The sequence below is a fragment of the Papaver somniferum genome, chromosome 2 (assembly GCF_003573695.1).
Source record: "Papaver somniferum cultivar HN1 chromosome 2, ASM357369v1, whole genome shotgun sequence".
Taxonomy (NCBI): domain Eukaryota; kingdom Viridiplantae; phylum Streptophyta; class Magnoliopsida; order Ranunculales; family Papaveraceae; genus Papaver; species Papaver somniferum.
Genome location: NC_039359.1, coordinates 205,982,829 through 206,007,519, shown reverse-complemented (window position 1 = coordinate 206,007,519; position 24,691 = coordinate 205,982,829). Strand labels below are relative to the sequence as shown.

Here is a 24,691-nt window from a genome sequence, read left to right as displayed (position 1 = left end):
TGCTCTGTTTTTCTCTATGGCTGCGCAGCAGATTTTAATTCCCGCGAGAGTTGGACTAAGAGCTAACTCTATGCACGGATTAAAATCAAGAGGGTTGGCGCAAAAAGTACCGACGGGTGTAGGAGATGGCTTAGGTGCTTCTAAAGTATCCATCATGGAGGTAGCATGGACTTTGTTCAACACCAAAACAAGAGATAACAACGTTGCTAAAAAATAACAAGTTGAGCTAGTCTTCATCTCTGACTTATGCTGTTTTATCGATATCGTGTTTTAGATTTAGGATACTAGAAACTGAAGAGGATATGAAAGTTGAGGTAATGAAGTATGAGATCTTTCTCATATTTATACTAGCAGGGTGATTGATGCCAAGAGAAAGCCATAATAGAAAACCCTTGTATAGAAACGTATAATACTAGTGCATGGCGATGGATTTCTATTTCGTGTGGTGCACTACTCTCAATTTGATGCAATATACTGATGTAATGAATCGAACAAATTCCTAATAATAAGTCCATGTGATTAGAATAGAAACTATTCGGATCTTGCATGACGACTGATTTAGAACTGATCATGGATTTTTAATTAAGTAATTGCTTTATTTTCTGGTTATAAAGTTTAGGAGTCCAAAGTCCAAGCAACATGGACTTGTGCCGAACAACGTGCATTGAAGTTACAAATATGTAAGCTGGGTTCGTCTTAAGTTGAATCATGAATCGTGAAGCAATGTTTTTCTGTTGAATGCGTAATGACAAACGTACAATTCTTGATTACCCAGTTCTCGGCAGGATGTGTCTCCAAACTGGTTTTGGCATCTGTTAGTTCTAAAAATATAACAAAATAGCTAATCGATCTGAAACGATTCATTTGATTTTAGCAAAGGAAAAGAAAAACAACAAACTTAGGTTTCAAGAGTGGGCAAATGTTCACGTTTCATGCTGCAATACAGTACTGATGTAATGAAAATGGGGATTGTACTCAAAGTTGGTAACTATTTAATCGAAACATGTCAGGTAAAGTCGGCAACAAACGCAAGGCTGTTCTCATAATCATATTATTAGAGTGCAAATTACGAACCATAATTTGGGGCATACAAGAAAATTTTGGGTATCCACAACAAGATAAAATTAGGTCATGAATGAAATAGCAATTGTGTATAGCCTTTATCCACCAATTTTTTTTCATAATGACAAGACTAGCCTTATCAATTATATTTTTATTTTCCTTTTAATTATTTTTTGTTGAATAAGGAATCCTGTTACAAAAAATTAATTGGAAGCTTATTTACATGATGAGCACCAACAATGTACTACATTAATCGAATAGGTTGACGTGATTGCCTGGTTCAATATAAAAAATTTACTAAAAAAATTATTTCTCAAGATAAATTTTTTATATATATACAAAACCTAAGTTCAGCTGATAGTTTATTAGCCGAATCTTGGGCATTCTTCGTATACGAAGTATACTCAGAGGTTCGGCTGATAGCTTGTCAGCGGAACTAAGGCTTTGTAAAAACATAGCTAGGTTTGGATGACAAGTTATCGGCCGAACTTAACTCTATAATTTTTGAATTTAGATTCGGCATATTCGAGCAAAAAAAAATAGGACCAATGAACTTAGTATTTTCTTCTTAGAGTGAAATCAACTAACGTTTTCGTGTTTAATTGTCGCCTAGTTCCCCTAAAGAAAAGGCTAGCCCCCCATGCCCATAGCCATGTGTGGAACAGTTGGCTTGATATTTGGCGTTAGTGCCATGGGTCAATCAGACTTGGAGTTAGATGTTTAATAAAACCAAAAACAAAAAATTAACATCGGCTTCAGGCGAGTCAGATATTGAGCCAGATTCACATACCAAGTCAGATCCAAACACAAAAAAATCGATGTCCACAAATTATTTAACAACAAGTCTTTACATACCAAGAAAAAAATTACACTAAAAAACCGCCCCACACAATGCACTCTATGCAGGGGCTGACCCGCTGGGATCCACATATTAAAAAAAATAAACAATTGTCAGTCGGGTCACCAGTACCCCCGGTCCCTATCTCATCGAAATCTTCTCCATCAATACCCAGTCCTTCATCAGAGAAAGAAAATGGAGTACATTTCGAAACCAGAGTTGTTACCCTTCTTGAGAATCGACAACTCAGAAGAGAAAGAAGATTGTTTGCTTCTTCTTAGATGATTTGATTCGGTTTCTACCACTCTGTTTCAACTTAAAAAAGGCAATTTCAGATAATAAGGCCCCTGAGGTAAGCAATAAGCCAGTAATCTTCAATTCCTCTACCATCTTTTACAATCTCAAATTCTTCAAAAAATTAGTGTTTCTATTACTTAATTTTACAATTTAGATTGTGGGTTTTTTATTAAACTCACCTAATTCATGTTTCTTTACCCATTGAAGAATGCTGCATTTCAGTTGTTCGTTGTTTGGTCTGTGTCATTTACTCCTATCTACTCCTCATTGAGCTGGGTAAGTCTCAGTATGTCTAATCTTTACTACTTTTATTGAAGCATTTGTGATTAGAAATATAGATACTAATCCAACTTCATTTAGAAAATTTGACATACACACAACTGATTAGAAATGTAGATACTAATCTTTAGGGTTCATAAAAAAGATGTTATGGTAACTTAAGGGGGATATGCATTTCACTTATTTGATTATTATTATTATAACTCTTAACATCTGCTTCAAAAAAAAAAAATATATAAAAAATAAAATAACTCTTAACATCTCTTACCATCACATATTTCTTGTACCAAGAGGATTTCAAATAGGCATTTCGATTATTTCATTTGCTCTAACTTCTCTGTGCCGTCTACAAACCCATGCAATTTGTCCTGTATCGCGATATCTTACTCTCCAGAGACCAAATCTGTCAGCAATTTCTTTTCCTGTTGAGCATCTATTTTCCTTCAAGAAATCCAAAAGCCACTGCTGAGCTGTTCTTAGATCTTGCTGAATATCCCTTGACTTGTTTCTGCTTCTATATCTACTTCCGATCGCAGCGGCCCCCATGGCTCCTGCAGCCAACCCTCCTGCGGCTCCATTTATGACTGAAGAATCGACTAGATGGACCACTACTCTGCTCAGATCAGGTATCATTTGTCCCATTCCAGCTGCGACGTGAACGCCTATCTTTAGAGCGAATGTTAACAATGTCATGAACTTCTTCATGTAAGGAACCAAACTCTTAACTGCTATGTTATCCAATTGCATCAACTCGCAACCAATTTGATCTTCAACAACATGCATTTCTCGGCGGAATTCACATAACATGTGTAGTCTGAGTGCCACCATACCTGAAACTATGTTGGTCACCAATCTCTTTGTATAGTTATCAGTTCTGACAAAGTAAAACATGTTGGGTACTTTTCTTTCTTCAACGTTCACATTGTAGTTAACCAAATAGTTAACGTTTCGGTTAAGCTCAACCAACATCCGGTGCTCGTAATATCTCAGCCCCTGAATCTCTTGCTTCAGGTCACGGATTTCTCGTTCGATGATTTTTAGGCGTTGTAGAACTATCTCCACTCCCTTCGCGATTCCACTAAATGATGGTTCAACTACCCCTTCAGGTTCACTTTGGGTGACCAGAGTATCAGCTGTGTCGGGGTTGTCCTCAAGTGGGACTGCCAATTCCACCGCAAGATGGTGGAGATCATTATACCGTCGGTGAAGCACTTCTCGAAAATCATCATCTGATAAGAGATCTCTAGCATAATCAAACCCAGACTGTAAAATTAGTCTTCCACCATCAGACACTGGGTTCCAAGTATGTTGATAATCATACATGCTTTCTGCCGGAACCGAAAGTACTGCTTCCTTCAGTTTTTGTAAATGCACAAACTGGGACTTCCTGTATCTAGGAGGTATCAGATTTTTCACGCACTCTGGCCGAAGAACGTTTTCAGTTAAGGTGACACCATGGCAGAGACTTTGGATTGTTGGAATTATGAGCTGCCGCAAGAGTCTTAGAGTTTCAGCCAGGTTTTTGTTGAACATGCAAGGACATCAATATGGTAACTCAATTGCCCTCCAAGCTCCACTCTGACATATATTCCGTTGATAGATAGAGAGATGAGGTATTTCTCTAGGCTGTAAGTTGCTCCAAGCTGATTTTGCGACTTGAATATCTTGTTGTGTAGATGTACCTGGACCCAGAAGCAAGTAACATGATAATGCCCATCAGTGAAAATTTCTTATTTCCCTGATTACATGCATGGATCTGAACTTCAATACAGAAAATAAGCATATTGAGAAAGTATTTTAAGAGAAAGAAACTATCAGTACCTGTAACCTGGGAAAGAAGCCTGGTGTAAGAAGCGTGTGGTTCGAATCAGCACACTCAAGATGCAGACCAGTGTAAGTGCAATCTGGCATTGATATTTGCCATCTTTGTGTTTTCCCTCGTCCTTCTGAAGAAGTGAAGGTATTAGGAGCAGTGAATTTTTATCTTCTTGATCTTTTTCATAACACAGTTCTAATTTTAGCATCATTCTCACTAGATCACCAGCCTCCAAATTATCGAAAACTTTTGAGTTCATTCCTGGAATGTGACTTTGTAAACTCCTTTAAGAATTTTCTCCAGATCTTTCTTTCTCATGAATCCACTCTTTTCTAAAGGTGCTGGTTTCTACAGTCTAATTTTACCAATTGACTAAGCACTTCCCCACAAAACCACTCACAATCTAAGATCAGAATCCTAGCTCTTCGAAAAATATTACTTCTCCTATATGATGAAGAGAATGTGCCATGGCGCGTCGCCTTATCTCTACCTTCTCGACATTATCATGCCTCGACCGGATTCTTAATGCTGATACCTTGACTTGGCACAGCTCACAAAACTCCTTCCATCTCATTGCTGGCTTAGAATTCTGTGACCTCCAATTAGATAGAATTTGTATTAGATCGTTGCAAGTTCATAAACTCGAGGCACTCGCTGGAGTATCGTCTTGCTGGTCTTTCGAGATGATGAGTGAGTTTGCCTACTGAGCTGGATGATCTTGCATCAACTGTAAAAACTGTTGGATAGAACTCAAAAATCCTTGGAATCTCTCTAAGTTTCTGAATGGAATGAATGGTAGCCTGCAGACTCTCTGACGGTTGCATGATTTTGTCGAAGTGCGTAAGTACTATTGTGACATTTGGCAGCAAAGATTGTGGACCTGCTCTTCTTGAGTTTGAGACTACAAACCTAAGCCAATACAGTAGGTCTTCTTTATCTCTGCTGAGCTTTTAAGTTCTCTATTTTGAGGCTTCCTGTAGAAACTGCATACAATCAGAAAAATGATGCACTTCCATGTCCGGGAAACATGAGATCATGGAGCGCATAAATTCGTGCTGACCCGGAAGATCCCAGATTGAGATCTTAACATCGTCATCTTTTATAGTTTTGATCCTGATTCCTTCAGTTCTCACAGCTTGTTCGATCGGGTTTACTAGAGTTTTTACATGGTCCAAGTAGGGAACTTTTGAAGAAGTAAAGTTCTGTGATATAGAGTTGCATATTGTGCTTTTACCTGCAAATTCAGTTTTATGCATTTTGAGTTCATACCAATAAGATCAATAGTATTAGTTCTGCTGAGTGCTGAGTCTAGAAATGATACCTGCATATCCCTGTCCGCACAAGAATACCCTGCAACTCTTGGGTGCTGTTAATGGCATGTCTTTTAGCACATCGATTTCTGGTTCCATCATTCCGTTCTGCCCGAGCTTCTATAAATCCTCAGTCTTGCCAGAACTCTGCAATGGTGTTTTGGTTAGATCGATGTCTTCAACCCAAGGATTAACTTGTAATGTCTCCATTATTGTCTGAAAAACAAGCTCTCCATCAACCCCTTTGCAACCCTGTAAAGATAAGTATCTCAGAGTTGCATTACTCTCCAAGCTTTTAAAGATACTGACAATATCTTCCTGTTTTAAGCTTTCATCGTTGTAGATTCCTAACCGGACTAGACTCTGATTCGTTATCAGCATCTGCTGAATGGCTGCAATTCCCTCCCTCCCAATCCTTGTTTTACTTCCTCCGAATGTTACTGACTTTAGAGTTGTGTTTGCTTGGTTTTGTAGGGCTGAAAACCTGGTGAGTGGACAAAGCAAATGCTCCACGGCTACCCCGCCAAACCGGTTACCATCAACACTTAAGCTTTCTAAAACCTGATTCCTGAACAGTCCTGCTGCAATATACACTATTGCCTTGTCTTTTAAGAAGGTATTTGATAAGTTCACTTCCTCGAGAGTCCGATTCTGTTCTAAAACCAGTCGGAATTCCTTGGCCCAGCGTGACTTCAATCGAATTCCAGACATGTCTAGTGATTTTACTGTTGAATTCCACCCCAACGCACAGGCAACCCTGCAAGAACCTGAAAGATCGAGCCTGTAAATTCTTAGTGTGCTGTCTCCAGGTACAAATTCGACCACCTTAGAGTTTTTTTCACTGTTCTCTGCACTCCATATATGAACTTCCATAGACCTATTTCTTGCTAAAACTGCTGAGATCAATGGGGTAGCTGTCATGGAGGTTGAATCGAGAATTGTCAAAAGTTTCAATTTCGTATTCACCTCGATCATTTTTGCGAGTTCTTCTGCGCCTTTCACTCCAATTGAATCATCCCAAATCTGCAACTCTTCCAAACTGTCATTATTCTTTAGAGCAGAAGCGACAAGCCCAACCCCAGCATGCCCAACACCAGACTCAGAAAATATGATTTCCTTGATTCCTTGATTGCTCTTTAACATTTCTGATATTTCCCATAAACCTTCTACATTGAATCTGTTTCTCCGAAACACCACTTGTTTGATATCCAAGTTTTTCCGTAGCACTGCACAAAGATTTCTCAGTTGCTGCATTTCCCATTCTACTCTCTGGAATTCCAAAATTGTCAGGGATTTTTGGATGTTCTTGTCTTCTCCAATTACATTTAAAAGATGAGAGAAATACTGAACATCGTCTTTGTCTGTTGAGATGTTTATGCACATGGAGTTCTCTGTTTCCTTGTAGCAGCATGAAATGGCTTGAGAAAGATGGAATGAGATACTGTGCAGTGTTCCACTTTCAGAAGTGATTACTTGCAGAGCCCATTTGAGATCTTTAAGTTTGTGATTTTCTGCCATTGTTAGAGCAATATGATATATTCACTGCATCAGAGAATCTCAATGGATTTTAGCTCAAGATGGAAACGAGAACATCTTTGTAGCATTTGAGTCACAATTTACGTGTTTAACCATCTTTGCAATTAGTACTACTAGAGAAATCTTCTTACTTTGATTCTGTTGCAGTGATGATTCCTTTGTGATTCGAAATTGATAGTGATAATGAAGTAAGAAAAGAATATTACAGAGAAAAAAAAAAAAAGAACTTTTTTTGTTTACACCAGAATTTCTTATACTGGGCTGGCAACTTTTTTCAATCTTCTTTTAGACGCTAATACTTTTTCTTTCTTTTGCCAAAAGGCATCAGAAACCTTTTCTTTTTGACACAGGATACCTTTGAAGCTGCCCAGTCTTGGCATTTTGGTTCCGTAAGAACAAAGAACAGCACTGATGATCACATTACTAGCGCAGGCTACTTACCTGGACACCCTAATTACAATGGAAAACAGGTCACATGATCATTGGTGTCTTTGATTTGACTGACAACATAAAAAGAAGGATGTTACTTTTACTTTGTGGTGTTGGCAACTATTTACAGTTCTACTCCTCTTTCTTTCTTGTGCTCTCATTAGAAGGGATAAGGATGAACTGTAAAAACTTTCAACAAAGTAGAAAAAAGTGACTGACATAAAATTATTAAAATTAGAGAATCTAAGAAAGTAAAATGCAGATGTGGGAGACAGATTAGCCTACCATTAAGGATTGTTAATTCCTTTTCAAATTAAAAAAGAAAAATAATAAACCCTCAAGAATGCTCAATTAACGAAAGAGCATACTTGAATTTTCATGGAGCTAAATTGTTGTTGTTCTCATTCAAGAGTGCTTTAACAACTCCTAAGAAGCATAAGCGCGTACGAACTAGACAACACTTGACAAAGACGGGATCAGGATTGAAGGTAAGAACTGACAAAAAGAAAGGGAAAAAAAATTTAGAAGGACTTTATGAAAATAAAAGCAAAAAAGTTGTGGCACGTGGGGGCAACTGCCCCAGTGTGTATATCTTGGGGAATCTGTCTCCTGGTTGAAAATAAACCAAAGCCTGCAGACACAACAAGCGCATCTGGTGTAGTGGTATCATAGTACCCTCCCACGGTACTGACCAGGGTTCGATTCCCTGGATGCGCATTTTTTTTTCTGGTTTTCTTCTTTTTATTTTTTTGCTAGAAATTTTCATGCAAGTACTGATGGCATTGGCCGTAGCACAAATGGCATAAGCTCATCAACTTGGTAAGAAGGATTGCAGAGCTCCTCCCATCTTCTGTTGCACATATCGTATGCCCAAATATACTTTTGATAACCAATTACAACAACATTTTTATCGAACGGATCGAAGCACCAAACCTGGACTAATCTAAGTGAATTAACCCTTTGTCCTTCATCCAACAATTGAGGTTCTAGTTTTGACAAATCTTCATGAAGTTTGATATCCATTTCTTCTAGGAAATCGCTTAAATCGATATCTTCATGCAACAAGTGCCAGTCCTCCTCCTGCAGCACCCAAACACACAAAGTCTTTGTCTTTCTCTTAATCCTGGCATAACAGATCAAGCCTTCCGACTCCCCAAGACAGACTACGGTAATAATCAGTCGGACTGAAAAAAAGTTCGTCGTAATCAGCTAACGCCTTGTCAGGCAAGTTGAGGAACTTACATTCTGAGCCACAACTTCCATCGTTGTTGTTCTTCAGGTCGTAAACAAGGACTCTTCCATGGGATTCAACCCAATACAAATTTCCCCTGTGCATAACTGTCCTGGGCGTCTCCAGGTGACAGATTGAGGGCACGAAACTTCATAGACCACCCATTCGCCCAAATCCGAAGAAAATACTTCAATGCTCAATTTGTTCTTATTTTCTCCAAAGTCAGGGATACGCACAACCTTGTAACAACTAGTGGAAACGAACGAGGACCGCAAAATTGGCTCGCAGATGAAACCATGAATAGCCCATGCACTGTCGGACGGAGGCGAAACCCATTTCTTAGTCGGTGGATTACAAACGTAATATTGCAGCGGTCTGACGAAACACCATAAAACCAAACCATAACTTGAACCCAAAAGCATTAATTTTTTTGCTTCAATTTCAGCATTACTGTTTTGAGGATACTGGTATTGGTTTTATTAACCGAAATGAGAATCCGGTATGAGAAGATGAAAACAATTGGGATGATTGCATATGATTATCACTGTACGCTAATGCGAATGTAGGGATATCTGGAAGACGAAGTGCAGGTAATCTGACAGTATAAACTAATGTCCACGGAAATGATTTGTTTAAGGTGTTGTCGAGTTTTATCCATTTGCGTATGAAATTTGAGTTAGTGAGATGTGAATCCATACCTTTGATACACACTTGAATTTGAAGATCGAGTTAAGAGGAAGACGAAGAAAGATTTCAAACCATATATCATCTGTTATAGTAAGAAATCTTTCAATGGTTGATGATTCTTCACATGAATCAACTAGTCTAGAAGAAGAAGAAGAAGAAGAATCCATCTAACAAGCTTTTTTCACTGCAAAAATTGGTTCTAGTGGCAGAAACTTTGGATCTTTGAGTGATTACTTAAGAAAACAAATGAGTGGATAAAAATCTACTTGTTGGTCGACATTTTAGAGCTACTTGAGTATCATGGATGTCTACCTACTTGCTTTTAAATTTTTTATTAAAGCAGCCATTTCCTGTGTCATGTACTTTTAAATAGGGGCATATGCCCCCTGTTGCCAACAGGGGGCTTACTACACATCTAAAACAAGACTCCTTGAGCATCAGTGAAACATATTCTGTCTCCTTTACTTGCAGCAATGCAATAAAACAGCATCAAAAGTTCTGTTGTGCCGTTTTTCATCAAAAGTTTGATGCAGCAGCCTGAGTGACACCTGACTTGTCAAGTTACCTTGTATCCCAGGTATAAAGACAGACGAACTCAACCCCTTAAGAACAACAACTGCAATCCCAGGTGAAAGCATAAAACTTAAGGTTCTGAATCCACTTTGAGGTACATATCTTAACCGAAGTATCAGATAGCTTTATATTCTGGTGAAGCAAACACAAAAGTCCTACAGAGGCAACAAATGCTCAGAGTCCTGAATGTTCTCTAATTTCTATCGCAACAGATAAACCTTAATTTGTGAGTCATTAATACATAATTGACTGCAATTCTTATGATAACGACTGTAATAAATACCATAATCACCTGATCCTGACAAAAAAAACCAGTCGAGGGAAAAGAACAGCAGGGCAAAGCACCACATACACAACAGACACAGAGAAAGGAAATGGGAATATGGAGCAAAATTGAGAAATGTTCATTATGTGTAGATACAGTATATTCGATACCCTGATTTTCAAATGTTCTACTGCATTATAATCCCTAGCTACTATAGTGACAGTGTAGGACTCCACCTCCACAATCACTAAAGACATTTTAGAAGGATTGTTAAATTACCTGTGTCTCACCTCCTAAATCTCCAAACGAGATAATAGCAGTTATATTACTGCAAACAATACAAGGTTTGTGAATATTTATATTTCCTATTGGAAAAAGATCCTCTGCCTAGCAAGTTTTTTGTTCAATGCAGAACAGTATAACAGAGAAAGATTTCAGAGGTTCACAATCAAGAAAAATAATCCAATTACATAAAGACTAAGTAAAGAATGGTCAGACAACAAAAGAACTACGTTTCCAGCATACCTACTAGTTTGTAAACCACAATAAACTGAAATACGTATAAAACACAACTTTTATAAATCCTACAATATATTCATATTGTTTCTCTGTTCGAGAACTCAAATAGCAAAAGTTGATTTAATAAAGAAAAAAAAACATACTCCCATGCACTAAATGATAAATCTACTTCAAGTGAATCTTTATACACATGAAAACATGGAGAAGGTTAACACAAAATATGTATTCTCTACTTTGCTCTATTCATTCAATCGAAATTTGCGACAACGAGATGTGTCTTCTTTCAGTTAGTTGAGCTTTGGGAGACAAAAGATTGACTAAGTGTAGCTACAGTATATGCAATCCTTGCCACTCTTCTGGTCAAATATTCTGATGCATTACACTCCCTAAATGCTTAACACATTAAAGACATCTAAATAAGACTGTATGCAAGTAAAATATGAATCGACCACTTCACAGTCACGACAGCACTTTAGAAGAAGTGAGATACCTGATTCAGTCTACCTAATTTCCCAAAGAGATAAGTTGATTCAGGAAGCCGTAAAATGTAACATTTGTGAACATCTATTTTTGGAAGAAGTGACTGTACACAGAAGTATGATTCGATCACCCCACAATCACTACAACATTGGAATAAGTGAGAATACCTAATTCACTCTACCTAAATCTCCAAAAAGATATAATTTTGTTGATTTAAGAACCCGAAAAATTAAGGTTTGCGAGCATATCTATTTTTTCCTTTTTATTTCACACAACATCAAAATTAGGTCTTCATTCAATGTAACCTACAATTAGTCTTCACTTTTCGTTCTAATACTACCTGGAAAACTGCAGTTTACATGAACTGAATTTGACTTCAAACAAAGGTGTCCCAAAAATAAAATGCTCATAACTAAAAACGGCAATCCCCTAAATGGATTGAAAGAAATCTAACATAAAACAACCATTCAAAAAGGGGGCACAAGAAAAGGAAAAAAAAAAAGGAAAAATAAGGCACATCAGGTAATATACCTCGTAGGCTGTGTTCTGACAGTGAATGTGGAATGTAGAAGTACCCATCAAATATAAAACTTTCAAAAATAAAATTGGATGGATTAAAGCTCAACAGCAAAGTAATTCCATGCAAGTGGAAACATGACAATTTCATGCTTCTTAAGCAATTACCAAAGACTCAAAGTCTCTTTTTCTTGAATGTAACAGTAACTAGTCTACTCCCTAAATATCTGTTGAAACAAGAAATATGATGATACGCACCTTCACTCTTACTTTCATAATTGAACATCCAACATTGAGGTGTTTCACCAAGAGACTGGTGGAAGTACTGACGGACTTGGCTTTATAGCAAATGTTGATTGGGATGCAGGAACGAAGGATGGGAGAGTTGTTCACCAAGAGACTGGTGGAAGTATTGTCGGCCTTGGCTTTAAAGCAAATGTTGAAATACCCGAATAAGGACCTGGATGATTGCTACCCAAGAAAGACGGATGAGAGAGTTGTTCACATCCCCCGTTTCTGATGTTGTAAGCCAAAATGTGCTTCTTGTAGCTAATTATAACCACATTTTTGTCAACCGGATTGAAACCTATAACCTGAATATCTCTAATCAAATCAACTGTACTTTCTCCTCCAAATAACGAAGATTCCATTTGTGCTAGCATGTCACAAAATTCGATATCCTTGTGCAACAAATACCAGTTTTCTTCAAGTACCCAAACACTCAAACTCCCCTCTGTATGTTTGATAATAGCGTAACAAATCAATCCTTCTGATTCCCCTAGACATTGATGGAAAAACCTTTTTTGTTCATTAATAGATTGAAAAAAATAACTGTCCGCATCATCCATCATTCGATCAGGCAAATTAATCATTCTAAACTCGTTGCCGCAAGTTTGATGGTCGTTGATTCCATCAACACTGAAAGCCAGAACTTCGTTGAATAACTTTTGGAACCAGTAAAAAATGCCATTATGGGTAACATAATTGTCATAAATGGAGTATCTCTGACATACACCAGGAGTATATAAAACATCATAGACATTCCATTTACCCAAATCAGAAGTAAATATATCAATTTTTGAATGAATCCTCTTCTTGAGAAACACGAATAACCTTATAACTCGTAGAAATTAGTGATGATTCCCATGTAAAACCAGTGTGAACCTTGATTGCTTCTCTTGGTGGTGGTGGGAGTGAAACCCATTTCTTAGTGAGTGGATTACAAACATAATTATTGTTCTGACTTGAAAATTCAGTTGTGCATAGAACCAAACCCTAGAATGTATAAATTTGTAGTCGACAACTCATGCTTTTTATTAACGAATCTAAGAGAGAACCCGCTAACACTTTGAAGATGAGATATAAACTGTGAATTCAACTCAGGACATGGAAACCCTGAGTTAAGTCGGGCTGTAGGGTTTTGTTCTGCAAAACTGCTGGCAAGAATCAATGTCCATAACGAAGAATTGCGTTTATACCATTTGTTGATGAAATAAGGGTCTGAGAGAAATGATAACCATACCTTCGAAACACACTTGAATCTGAAGATTGAATCAAAAGGAAGACGTAGACAGACTTCAAACCAATCATCATCTGCTATATTATTATTCATCTTCTTCATTGTTGGTTGAATTTGTTGATTCAATTTCTGCCTCAGAGCAGAGAAGAATTAGGGCATCTCCTCTCTAGGTTATCTCAATTCACACCGAAGGTAAAGAGAAATAGGATAAGATCGAAATGGAAAAAGAAATAACACGTTTCTGCAAAACTCAATTTTTTCATTTTTTTCATTTTCTTTTTCTTTATTTTATTTTTATCTTTTTGTTCTTTGGAGATAGAAATCGGAAATGATTTATCAGTGGTTCTAAACGAACCGAGTGAGAAAAACTAAGGGTGTACACGGTACCGTTCGGTTCGGTTCGGTTCTTGCCGAGGCCGAGTATCTGTACCCCGTACCGCGATTCCGGTACTATTCGGTATATGTGCGGTACCAGGTACGGTTCCGGTACTAGTCTCGGTTCCAGATAAAAAAAATCTAATCGTTTACTAAGGGGACTGGAAGCATAAGATCAAACCAAATCAAAAAAACAGAGGACAACAGAGACTTCAAGAACTCAAAAATGGCAGGAAAGAAAGAGATGATGGCTTAGAAACAGTTTGCCAGAACAAAGAAGCAATACCAAAATATTGCAGTTTTGGAATAAAATTCACCTTGGGTTTCCTTGATCAAGCAGATATCTATTTTTAAATGTAAACCTAAGGAGATGGACTCCATGTTAGTTAACATCAGCAGGGTCTGTAATCTAATTAATAGCAGCGTGTGCTGGTATGAAGACGATTATGAAGAGATGCAACTTTGGTTCAAAACTGCGGTGAAGATCCAGAACAACAATGAAGGGGACTCTACTAACTTAAACAACAGATCAACAATTGGGTATTATTAGATGAATGTACAGAACAATAATAATCCAATAGATATTATTAGTTTACTACCCCTAAATCTAATGGCTATAATTTTTCGGTACATTCGGTATGGGACCTATATAAGACCGTGTACCTGTACCTGCTTAGCCCCGGTTCCTCGGTTCGGTACAAAAAGGGGTACGGTTCCACCGGTTCCGGGACGGTCCGCCGGTCCGGCTCGGTTCCTGTGCACCCTTAAGAAAAACTAAAGCAAAACCGACTCTCAAAAAATTTATTTTATTTGTGGATCCCAGTAGGGCCCCCCTCGGAAGACGTGCAGGGGTTGTGAGAGGCGGGTTTTTTTTGTGGCTTTTCTCTTGGTTCGTTAAGAATTTTTGATGATTTATATCCTGCAGGTTGAATCCCACGGGCCATACCGAGTTAGAGAGGGGGTGGGATCCGCACAAAACCCACCCCTTGTTAAACCGCCGGGTCATAAAGGGATCTTCCTTTCTCTCTTGCGGTACGCACTGTGGGATCCAGCCCGCGGTGACTGTATCGCTTCCGGATAGTAATAGGGATACAACCACATATTAAACACCACATCATAATTATAAAAAAGAAACGTCAAAGCGAAAAAAGAAAAAATATTACATTTTAACACTCGATTGAAAAACAAACTTTTAACCTTTAAAATGAGTCGATTAAACTTTATTTTTTAGTTGTATTTACTGCTAAAATAAGATTGTACGCGTGACCTCGGCCATCTCCAAATGAGGGGGCTAAGGTTTTAAAATGATCTATAAATGTTAATTTTGTTTGCATATGGAACAAACATCGGATTTGGTATTGCAATTACAAAAAATTGATATTGTAACAGTCAAACCATAAAGAAACTGGGGATTGAAGTTCTGTTTATAATAATGGTGGAACTTTTGTTTACTAGAAACATTTTTTTTTTTATAATGGGTCGCTGGGGTAGATGGCTTGCATGAAAGAATTCTTTACCTCATCAACGAGTGTAAAGATAGAATGAAATGAACAATAAAGGATTATCCTTATGATGTTCATGTATTGAAAACCTATGAGATGAAGTGGATGAATGTTAAGTCTGTGAGAATAGTAGAATGTTATTTTCGTTGCTAATGGCTCCTAATATGTTTTGATGGGAATTTTAGAGGAGATCCTAATGTTATTTCCCAATATGATCCTAAACAACTATAAAAGCTTTCACAAGCGGAAAAATTCCTTGGTTTGCACATTCAAAATGGAGAAAAAACAAAGTTGACTCACGGAAATCTAAATGGTACATAATTTGTTTTGAATCATGACACAAAAGCTTTTATACGAGATCACTTCACATTCATAGGTTCAACTGAAATTCTATCTTTGAAACTTTTCAAAGAAATATCTAAAGTTTGTTCTCACTGCATTAAAGGGAAAAAAACTAATAAAAAAACTAGAAATTATGTTTTAGGAACTTTTTCATGATGTTATGTTCAGCTAATTCAAAATCAAACCCACTTTTCTAAGTACATCGTATATTTATTGTCGGATACGAGAAAAGTAAGATGTTTCATGCCCTGGTTTTCATCTTTTTTTCAGGTGGAAGCATCTTTCATACGACATGCTACATAGAAGCTTTTGTTCTGCATCTTTAATTGGAGTTGTTTGTTATTTCCCAAGATCTTTTGGACTCCTTTTCCAAACTCTTGGGGACACCCAAATTCTAATTCACACTATCAAAATCAAAAAGAAACTATCGTATATGCACCGACGGGTTATACTAATTAAAATAAACTAAAAAATTTCAATACGTAATACTGCTAATTTATATTGCCAAAAGCAAAAAAAAACTATGCAACTATGAACCATGTTGGCCAAAACAAAACATGGTCTTTTTCAATACAATATGTAATGTTGATTTATACTGTCAAAAGAAAAGAAATTATTATATATACACTGATAAATCATGTTATCCAGAATTAACTATGTTTTTATAATGCAACGGATATGTATTGTTCACATTAGCTAAAGCAAAGAAAACTATCAAACATGCACCGTTTGATCATATTAATCAACATAAACTAGGATTTTTTAGTATATATCATATATGTACTGCCGATTTTCATAAGTATTTAAGTTATGTACTGGAAAATTTATCTCTTATAACACAAATACAAATTACATGTCATTTATGATGGTTATTTAAGTACTTACAACAATATTGCACAAGATATAAAGATATCGATGTGTGTGATGTGACAAGACCATTTAGGCTCAGAAACAAGTAGAATATCATGTAATATTAATTCATCAAAGAATATTAATCCATGCTAAAAAGAAAGTCGAAATTGTTGGTAATGTGTACAAAAACAAATATAAACCAAAAACCTAATTTCGAAACTCAACAACACTAGAGAAAAATTCCAAAAAAAAAAAAACTGAATACACCAAAAGAATAATGAAGAATTAATAACATAACCTAGACGGTATACCTATCAAGCAATCTTTCTCCTCTGTGAAACCCTAATGGTGAAATCAACAAAGAAACCTCCCTTTCTTCTCGGCTAGTTTTGTTCTCCACCGGTCTTAGGGATGGTTTAGGCTAATTGCTAATTATATATGTGGTATAATCATGTTCATAGTTTTATTTTGCTTTGATGATTTGGGTTCTTTGCTGCTGCTTTGGGGTTTCAGTGAGGCTCTTTTGAAAATTGATGGAGTTAATAGATCTGTTCTTAATCAATTTATGTATCAATTGCTCAATCAGGGAAGAAAATGGATTCCACTTCAAGACTCGATCAAAGCCAAAGACTCAATTTCAAGTTATGAATCAAGCCGACAAACAAAGAAGTATACGGAAATCAATCAGCTAATTCTCCGCGGCATCAAGATATAAAGGCCTGACTACCAACTTCAATCAACCGCATCGATCACCTCTACCACGAACTAAGTTCCTATGGACACTGTTGTGTCCATCAAAAATACAACTTTTCTTGTGGAAAGCATTGACCGGAGGCCTTTCGACCTTCGACTTCAACATCCGCCCAAGATGCACTACTGATCCGAAGACTGTTATCATGCTCCAATGTCAGTTTGTTGCTGATTCATGGCTTACCAATCAAATTATAATTGATGAATCTTGGGGCATTATCTACCCTCGTGTAATATTCTCTTAGTAGTTTAATAAAATTCATGCTTCAAAAAAAATAAAAACATAATGATAACCTTACTACTACTAACTATTCCCCATCATGAATATTCTTATAATAATCAACCCCATGATTTCGGTTGCGGAACATTGATATTGGCAAGGAGCCAAAGACCTCGCTCGACGATGACATGGAATTTACTAGTGCTTGAATTCGATGGATTCTCTTTGTTACGAGCGCTTGATTTCGATGACTTTTCTTCCATACGAGTGCTTGAATTCGATGAAGCTAATGTGTGTACAACCAAATCACCTTCCATTTATGAACCTATCGAGGATGTGTTTTTCTTGCTTCCAAGAGTAAGAAATCCGTTTTGCAACCGAACTCTATTATGAGAATGTTATTTCGAGGGGTATTTAAATAATGTGTCTACTCTATTTCTCTCGTCTTTCATCTTAGATGGTCTCTATTTTTTCCTTTGAAATGCCCGAATTTCTATTTCTTTACTAACTCTTTCACAGTTACCGCCAGAAGCGCATCTGGTGTAGTGGTATCATAGTACCCTCCCACGGTACTGACCAGGGTTCGATTCCCTGGATGCGCATTTTTCCTCGATCTCAGGCCAGCACAACCTGTGACATTCTGATTTCTGACCGATCTTTTTGTTTTTGCTGGCAGCCTCGCACCAGATTATGACTAGCCGTTGTCATCTGACTTGGCATTTGGATCTGACTCGGAATCCGACTCAGTTTGAGTCAGTTGTCAGATTATAGGCTCAGAATTGTGACAGGGAAAGCTAAGAGAGCCCTACATTGATTGATGAATGTGAAATCAAAACCTATTGAGAAGAAAGGTCAGCAAAATGACACAAATCCATCTGGGGTCTAGATAACCTTATCTTCCAAACCCGGGTTGACACGTAAGCCAATGAGAGAGTTCCATGGTGTCTGGAAATCTAGATTATCAGCCTCTCATAACATTTCTCTGTATCTAATCTACTCCTCTCCTCATTTCTGCAACAAAGGAAAAAAAAAAAACTCACATTTTCTTTGTCTAAGAAAAAGAGAGATCAAATGGCATCTACTTCAATGGCGGTCCAGATGGCAATGCCAATAACATCTGCAAGTCAGAAGAAAATACCATCAACAAGAACATTCTTCAACCCATTACCACTGAAGTCGTCCAAGTCTATCGTTGTCGCACAGAAATCAAGCTCTGTGAGAGTTCAGGCATCACTAAAGGAGAAAGCTATTGCAGGATTGGCTGCTGCAACTCTTACAGCTACAATGGTTATCCCTGAAGTTGCTGAAGCTGCTGGTTCTGATCTTTCTCCCTCTCTTCAGAATTTCTTGTACAGTATCATTGCTGGTGGAACTGTTCTTACTGCAATCCTTGGTGCTGTCATCGGTGTCTCCAACTTCGACCCTGTCAAACGTGCCTGAAAAGCGAAATTCACAATTGAAAGTATATGGTGCAGTTATTTACCTACCGTTTCTCTGTATTTACATTCTCTGTTTAATGTTTAATTTTCTTACCTTTGTTTCCGTTCCATCTTGCCTGTAATTTGATCTGAAGATATGAATTCAGAGATTCGGTTTCCACAATCCAATAACAAATCATACATTTAAAAACTGATCTCAGTTTATCAAAAATGAAATGAAATGAAACGGATATGGAGATAACAGTTTAAACAGATAGATTTCAAGGACGATAATTAATTACAAATACGTAATTCAAATGCAAAAAAGGTCTTCTGCAAATCTAAAATTCTCAACAGCTCTAAATTTTCTCTCAATAAAAACGAAAACTGAAACACGGATCAAAATGTTTAAAAACCTTCAAGGAATCTGTCACTGCACTTTGTAATTCCCTGCTAGGTTTTATCTTCACTGAAAAGTAGAGTTGATGATTAGTAACTGTTACCATTTATTTGTGTCTGTTGATGTTTAGTTTCACGCCTTTCTCCTGTCTTTACTTACAATCCTAAGCTACCGATTTTAACCAACGTGGGAAGCTTGCACCTTATGCAGAAACTCTTGAAAAAGAATTGAGTAGATATCTACTCTCAGCTGAGAAGTTCACTTTCTCTGCCTTCATAACAGTTACCTTTACCTTCAGATCTTCCCCGTAACTTTCTTCTTTGATTTTAAGCCTGAGAATGAACTCATGGAAGAGACGCTGGCGAACTAGCTCCATAAACTTCATATCATCTTCTTGTTCGTTCTTCAGCTGATACAACTCCTTAGCTGAACAACCCAAGATCTCCTCCCCTGTTTCTTGGAAAGCTGTGACCCAAGTTAATCCTGTATTATCTTGTATTTGAGCTTGAAGCAGATATCGATAATCACACTCGTCAAACTCTTGATTGCATCTGTCACATTGCCATCTGTTGTTACTTGTACTGACTACTTTCTTAGAGCACTGCCTATCTCCAATCATCAATGGACAAGCTGTATAACAGAAACTATCTGTCTTAATAAAAGATATTGCAGCTTTCAAAGTAACCCAATCAGGCTTCTCTCCCCTTCCGAGACCTTCGTTTTTAATCTGTGCAACTGTCTTACGTATCTCATTTTTCGGTCCTCCTTGACTCAGGTCTCTAGAGATGGACAGTGCAGCAGTATCCTTACCTCCTCTGTCAAACCAATTTCTCAATGTATGAGCTTCAGGGAAATCTGGATTGATGAAGAGTTGGCTAGATGAAATTGTCCCTACTGATTTCCCACTGAAGTCGCTTACTTTACCAGCTTTAACAGCTAAAACTGGAGATAATCCACAATCAAATATCTCCTGAAGCGCTCGACCTTCTTTGTTGCAAAATTCACCCCATAGAGTTATTTCGACACTCCGGCCGGATCCATCTTTTAAGACCAGTGTTCTTCTCTGTGTTTCCATACCATTCTTTCTCGTAATAGGAACCGATGGATTGACAGTTATGACAATGCCAATGACATCCAGTATGGAATTGTTCACCACATTCTCAATCTCAGAGATTGGTGTGAAAGAAAATTGTTGTTGCGGTATTGCACTGTCCTCATCTTCACATCTTTCCAATGTGGAGGTTTGTTCCAAGAATATCTCCCATTCATTTTTGAGATGGTTGAAGTCTCTTCGAGCAGGTTTGAGGCTTCCTTTCGATACAACATAAACTTTTCCAACCTCAACAGAATCATAAAACCGATCAACAACAGCATTGAAGCAGGTCACACGAATTTCTCCTCCACCAGAATCAAGGAGATCAAACGAGAATACCTTGCCATCTCCCCTGGCGTTGTTGTAGCGGCGGAGATCACCTTTTGCAGTTACTCTGGCCTTTATTGCCCATCGACCCTGATAAGGATTCAAGGCAGCAATTGGGATTATTCGAGCAGGGGCTTCATTCTTCACAATGGAACCATGATTCCTGTAATTCGGTGCTGGAGGTTGGTATGCAGGTTGTACAGTAGGACGGAAGTTTGCAGTCGTATTGCTATTACCAGTTGGGGCTGACATATTACTATTAATCCTGGGCTGGTATCCACCATTATTATCAGATGGAGCACTTTGAGGTTCACTCATAACTTTTGGGTTCCCAATTATTGCACACTCAGGGATAATAGTCTCCATGTTCAGTATAAGAATAATCCTGTACAAAACAAGTAAATATCAAAACAGGAAAACAAAAAGGAAAAGTCCCCAGCATTTCCAAATAAAACTAAGACGTTCAATAGATATTAACTTTATAATTTCCAAGAATCGCTGTTGCAAACATGGTACAAGTATTCACACTAATTTTGTTTGCTTACACAAATTCCAATCTGATTTTCCCCAAGTACTTAATACATTAGTAACACACATGTGGCAGGCAGACAACCACCAAAACCCAATCCATGAGATTCTTAGCTGGTTAAGAGTCAATCACAAGATTCACAACCACTGGTGATAAAGACGATAAGAACAAATCCTATAATCACATGTTTACTTCAGTTAGGGTGAATTCTAGGTGCCTTCTACTGTAACCAACACAATCCCGGACAAACTGATAGTAAACTGAATAAGCATCGTTTAACTCCATGTTCTCTCACTAACTTCGCTTCCTTGAGAAAATTCTACTCTATAGTTCACCAAACATTCAAAATACAATTCATAAATATACATGCTTAGTAATCTATATTCAAACAGGAGGCACACACTGACAACATCTGTTAGAGTCTTAGCTGATAAACACACAATACAGTCTTTACTAACCAGAACAATACCAGATAAACACTACTAGTAAATTGAACTACACATTATTTCAAAAATTCATTACACTAACCTTACAAAAATTGAAATCAAAAAGAAAATTAAATCGGAATTCAGAAAATACTTAACTTCCAATTTTGAACAGTATATATACTCAATCAATGGAACCATAAATCCTTTACGAATATCACCACTTGACACTTTCTCATTCAACTGAGATGCTGACATAGCGTACTCAGTCGAAACTGAGCCAGAAACAAGTATTTGAAGCCGATCTTGTGTTTTTACTTGAACTAGTGGCTATAAGTTCGTACCACCTCCAATAATAGCTAATAATGCATCATGCGTTAATTTCAAAGACATTTTGTTACTGAATATTAAGGTTTCTGGATATGAAAGGAAATGAAATTGAGCTTAAGATGACGAAAAACCTCTGAATAATCTCGAAGTTATGAGATTACGAACATGAAGCTTAACTAAAAAGGAAAAATCCAAGGATTTTTCCTTTTTAGTAGAAAGCATGTTTTCACACTAATTTTGCTTGCTTATACAAATTCCACTCTGAACAGACAAATTATGGCTCAACTACACCTCCCGGTTTTGTAGCCAGTACAGGATATCCCGCAGTAGCTAATACATTACTAATTACCATGTATATGCTTGGTAATCCCATATCAAAAGGCAGGCACACAACCGGTAAAACCTAATTCATGAGATTCTTACCTGGTTAGAGTCGATCACAACCACTGATGCTACACACAATAACAACAAATTATATAATCACATTGTGTCCTTCAGTCAGGGTTAACTCTGGGTATCCTCTAATCTAACCAACACAATCTAGGAAAAAAACGCCAGTAAACTGAATAAAGCATTGTTTAACTCCATGTTTTCTCACTAACTTTATTTCCTTACACAATTTCTAGTTGATAGTTCACCAAGCATTCAAAAAATTACTCACGAATATATATGCTTAGTAATCTATATCAAACGGGATGCACACACCGACAATATCTGTTAGATAGCTGATACACACAACAACACAGTCTATATATGTACCCACATAGTGAAACTTCTGGTCTTACCAACACAATATCAGATAATACCTCTAGTACCTCTAGTAAATGGAACTAAGCATCATTTCAGAGATTGATAACACTAATCTCAAAACAATTGAAATCAGACAGAAAATTATATCGGAATTCAGGAAAATTTACTTCCAGTTCTGAATAGTATTATACATGTAATCAATTAATTGAACAACAGATCCTTTACGAATATCGCCATTGAACACTTTCACATTCAACTGAGTTAACACAGCATATTGAGTCGAAACCGAGTCAGAAACAAGTAATAGAAGCCGATCTTGTGATTTACCAGCAGATTTTATATCTAATACTTGAACTAGGGGGTTTAAGTTCGTATCACCTCCAGTAATGGCTAAAGTTGCATTGTGTGTTAACTTTACAGACTTTTATGGATTTTGAAGACATTAGAGCTAAAATGATGAGAACTCTGAGAATAGTCTCAAAATTATGAGACTAAGAAGATAAAACATAACCAAAAAGGAAAAATCCCCAACATTTCCGAACACGGGATAAAACATGGTTCACACTAATTTGCTTGCTTACATAAATCCACCTGAACTGGACAAATTATGGCTCAACTACACCTTCAGGTTCTGTACAGGATATTCCCCAGTCCATAATACATTACTAACACACATGTATATGCTTAGTAATCCATACCAAAAAGGCAGGCAGACAACCACCAAAACCTAATCCATGAGATTCTTAGCTGGTTAGAGTCAATCACAACCACTGTCATGATAAAAACAATAATAACAAATTCTAAAATCACACCGTTCACTTCACTTAGGGTTAACTCCATGTATCTTCTAATGTAACCAACAAAATCTCGGACAAAACCCCTAGTAAACTGAATTAAGCATCATTTAAGTCCATGTTTTCTCGCTAACTTGCTTCCTTACACAAATTCTACTTAATAGTTCACAAATCATTTAAAAAAGCTCAGAGATATACATGCTTAGCAATCTATATCAAACGGCAGGCGCACACACACTAACAAAATCTGTTAGATTCTTAAGCTGATAAACACAATAATAAAATAGAAACTTATTTTCTAACGAACACAATATCAGATTAAAAACCTACTAACAATCTGAAGTGAGCATCATTTCAAAGATTCGTAACACTAAAAAATTGAAATCAAAAAGAAAATTAGGTCGGAATTCAGAAAAACTTACTTCCGAGTCTGAATAGTATTACACATGTAATCAATCAATTGAACCACAGATCCTTTACGAATTTCACCATCGAACACTTTCTCATTCAACTGAGATGCTATCACAGCATATTGAGTCGAAACCGAGTCAGAAACAAGTAATCGAAGCCGATCTTGTGATTTCCCAGCAGATTTTATATCTAATACTTGAACTAGAGGTTTTAAGTTTAAATCCCCTCCAAGAATAGCTGAAATCGCATTCTGAGTTAATTTCACAGACATTTTCACTAAATTTTTATGGGTTTTGGATTAAGAAATGAACGAATCTGGATGAATCTGAGCTTAAAATGATGAGAAATCGATGAATAATCTCGAAATATGAGATTACGGAGATGAAATTAATGAAGAAAATGAAGATCTGTGAAATTTGGAGACGATGAAGAAATTTTCTAGGGTTTTGGAAAAAAAATGGAGCGAAGTTGAATCGGATGTCTGAAAGAAATGGGATAAATAGGGATACATATATGGAGAGTTTTGCGCTTAATGTGTGCCTTTGTTGGGGATTTTTAGAGGGGTATTTTAAGGATTTTGCGAAATTTATTAAGGCACTCGTATTAGAAGGGAGTTGGGTTTATGAGAAAGGGCGCTTTTATGAATGAAATGTGTGGGCTTAGACTATCGGTTGATTAAATCCGTGATAGGGTGCACATACCGATATCTTAATCACTTTTGATCCAAAACTGATATAATTGATGATTTTATAGGATAAAATGCAGTCACTTTGGTGTAACTATGATCAAGACATGAACAAAATTTTAAGGAAAAGA

At 37.1% G+C, this 24,691-nt stretch overlaps 2 protein-coding genes, 2 long non-coding RNA genes, 2 other non-coding genes and 1 pseudogene across 7 annotated transcripts; 4 read left to right on the top strand and 3 right to left on the bottom strand.

Moving 5' to 3' along the window:
- Positions 1-2,023: 2,023 nt before the first annotated feature.
- LOC113350323 lies at positions 2,024-9,622 on the top strand. Of its 2 annotated transcripts, none has more exons than XR_003360749.1 (3): positions 2,024-2,252; positions 2,405-2,473; positions 6,077-6,194. It is a non-coding gene; the product is annotated as an uncharacterized LOC113350323 (long non-coding RNA). The 2 variants fall into 2 exon arrangements; XR_003360748.1 differs by lacking the exon at positions 6,077-6,194 and adding an exon at positions 7,460-9,622 and having other exon boundaries at positions 2,030-2,252.
- LOC113350322 lies at positions 2,535-7,391 on the bottom strand (annotated as a pseudogene).
- Positions 8,214-8,284, top strand: TRNAG-CCC. The gene has a single exon. It is a non-coding gene; the product is annotated as a tRNA-Gly (tRNA).
- A 2,285-nt stretch (positions 9,623-11,907) lies between the features above and the next one.
- LOC113350321 lies at positions 11,908-13,633 on the bottom strand. The gene is made up of 2 exons (XR_003360747.1): positions 13,361-13,633; positions 11,908-13,271 (listed from the first exon to the last, which is right to left on the bottom strand). It is a non-coding gene; the product is annotated as an uncharacterized LOC113350321 (long non-coding RNA).
- Positions 13,634-17,929: 4,296 nt separating this feature from the next.
- On the top strand, positions 17,930-18,000 carry TRNAG-CCC. Its single transcript has one exon. It is a non-coding gene; the product is annotated as a tRNA-Gly (tRNA).
- A 389-nt stretch (positions 18,001-18,389) lies between these two features.
- On the top strand, positions 18,390-19,029 carry LOC113350320. Its single transcript, XM_026594438.1, has one exon. The coding sequence runs from the start codon at positions 18,470-18,472 to the stop codon at positions 18,836-18,838; it is 369 nt and encodes a 122-aa protein (XP_026450223.1). The 5' UTR covers positions 18,390-18,469; the 3' UTR covers positions 18,839-19,029.
- A 40-nt stretch (positions 19,030-19,069) lies between these two features.
- Positions 19,070-24,388, bottom strand: LOC113350319 (replication protein A 70 kDa DNA-binding subunit A-like). The gene is made up of 2 exons (XM_026594437.1): positions 23,887-24,388; positions 19,070-21,021 (listed from the first exon to the last, which is right to left on the bottom strand). Exons 1-2 carry the CDS (start codon positions 24,144-24,146, stop codon positions 19,419-19,421), a joined length of 1,863 nt encoding a protein of 620 aa, XP_026450222.1. The 5' UTR covers positions 24,147-24,388; the 3' UTR covers positions 19,070-19,418.
- Positions 24,389-24,691: the final 303 nt, after the last annotated feature.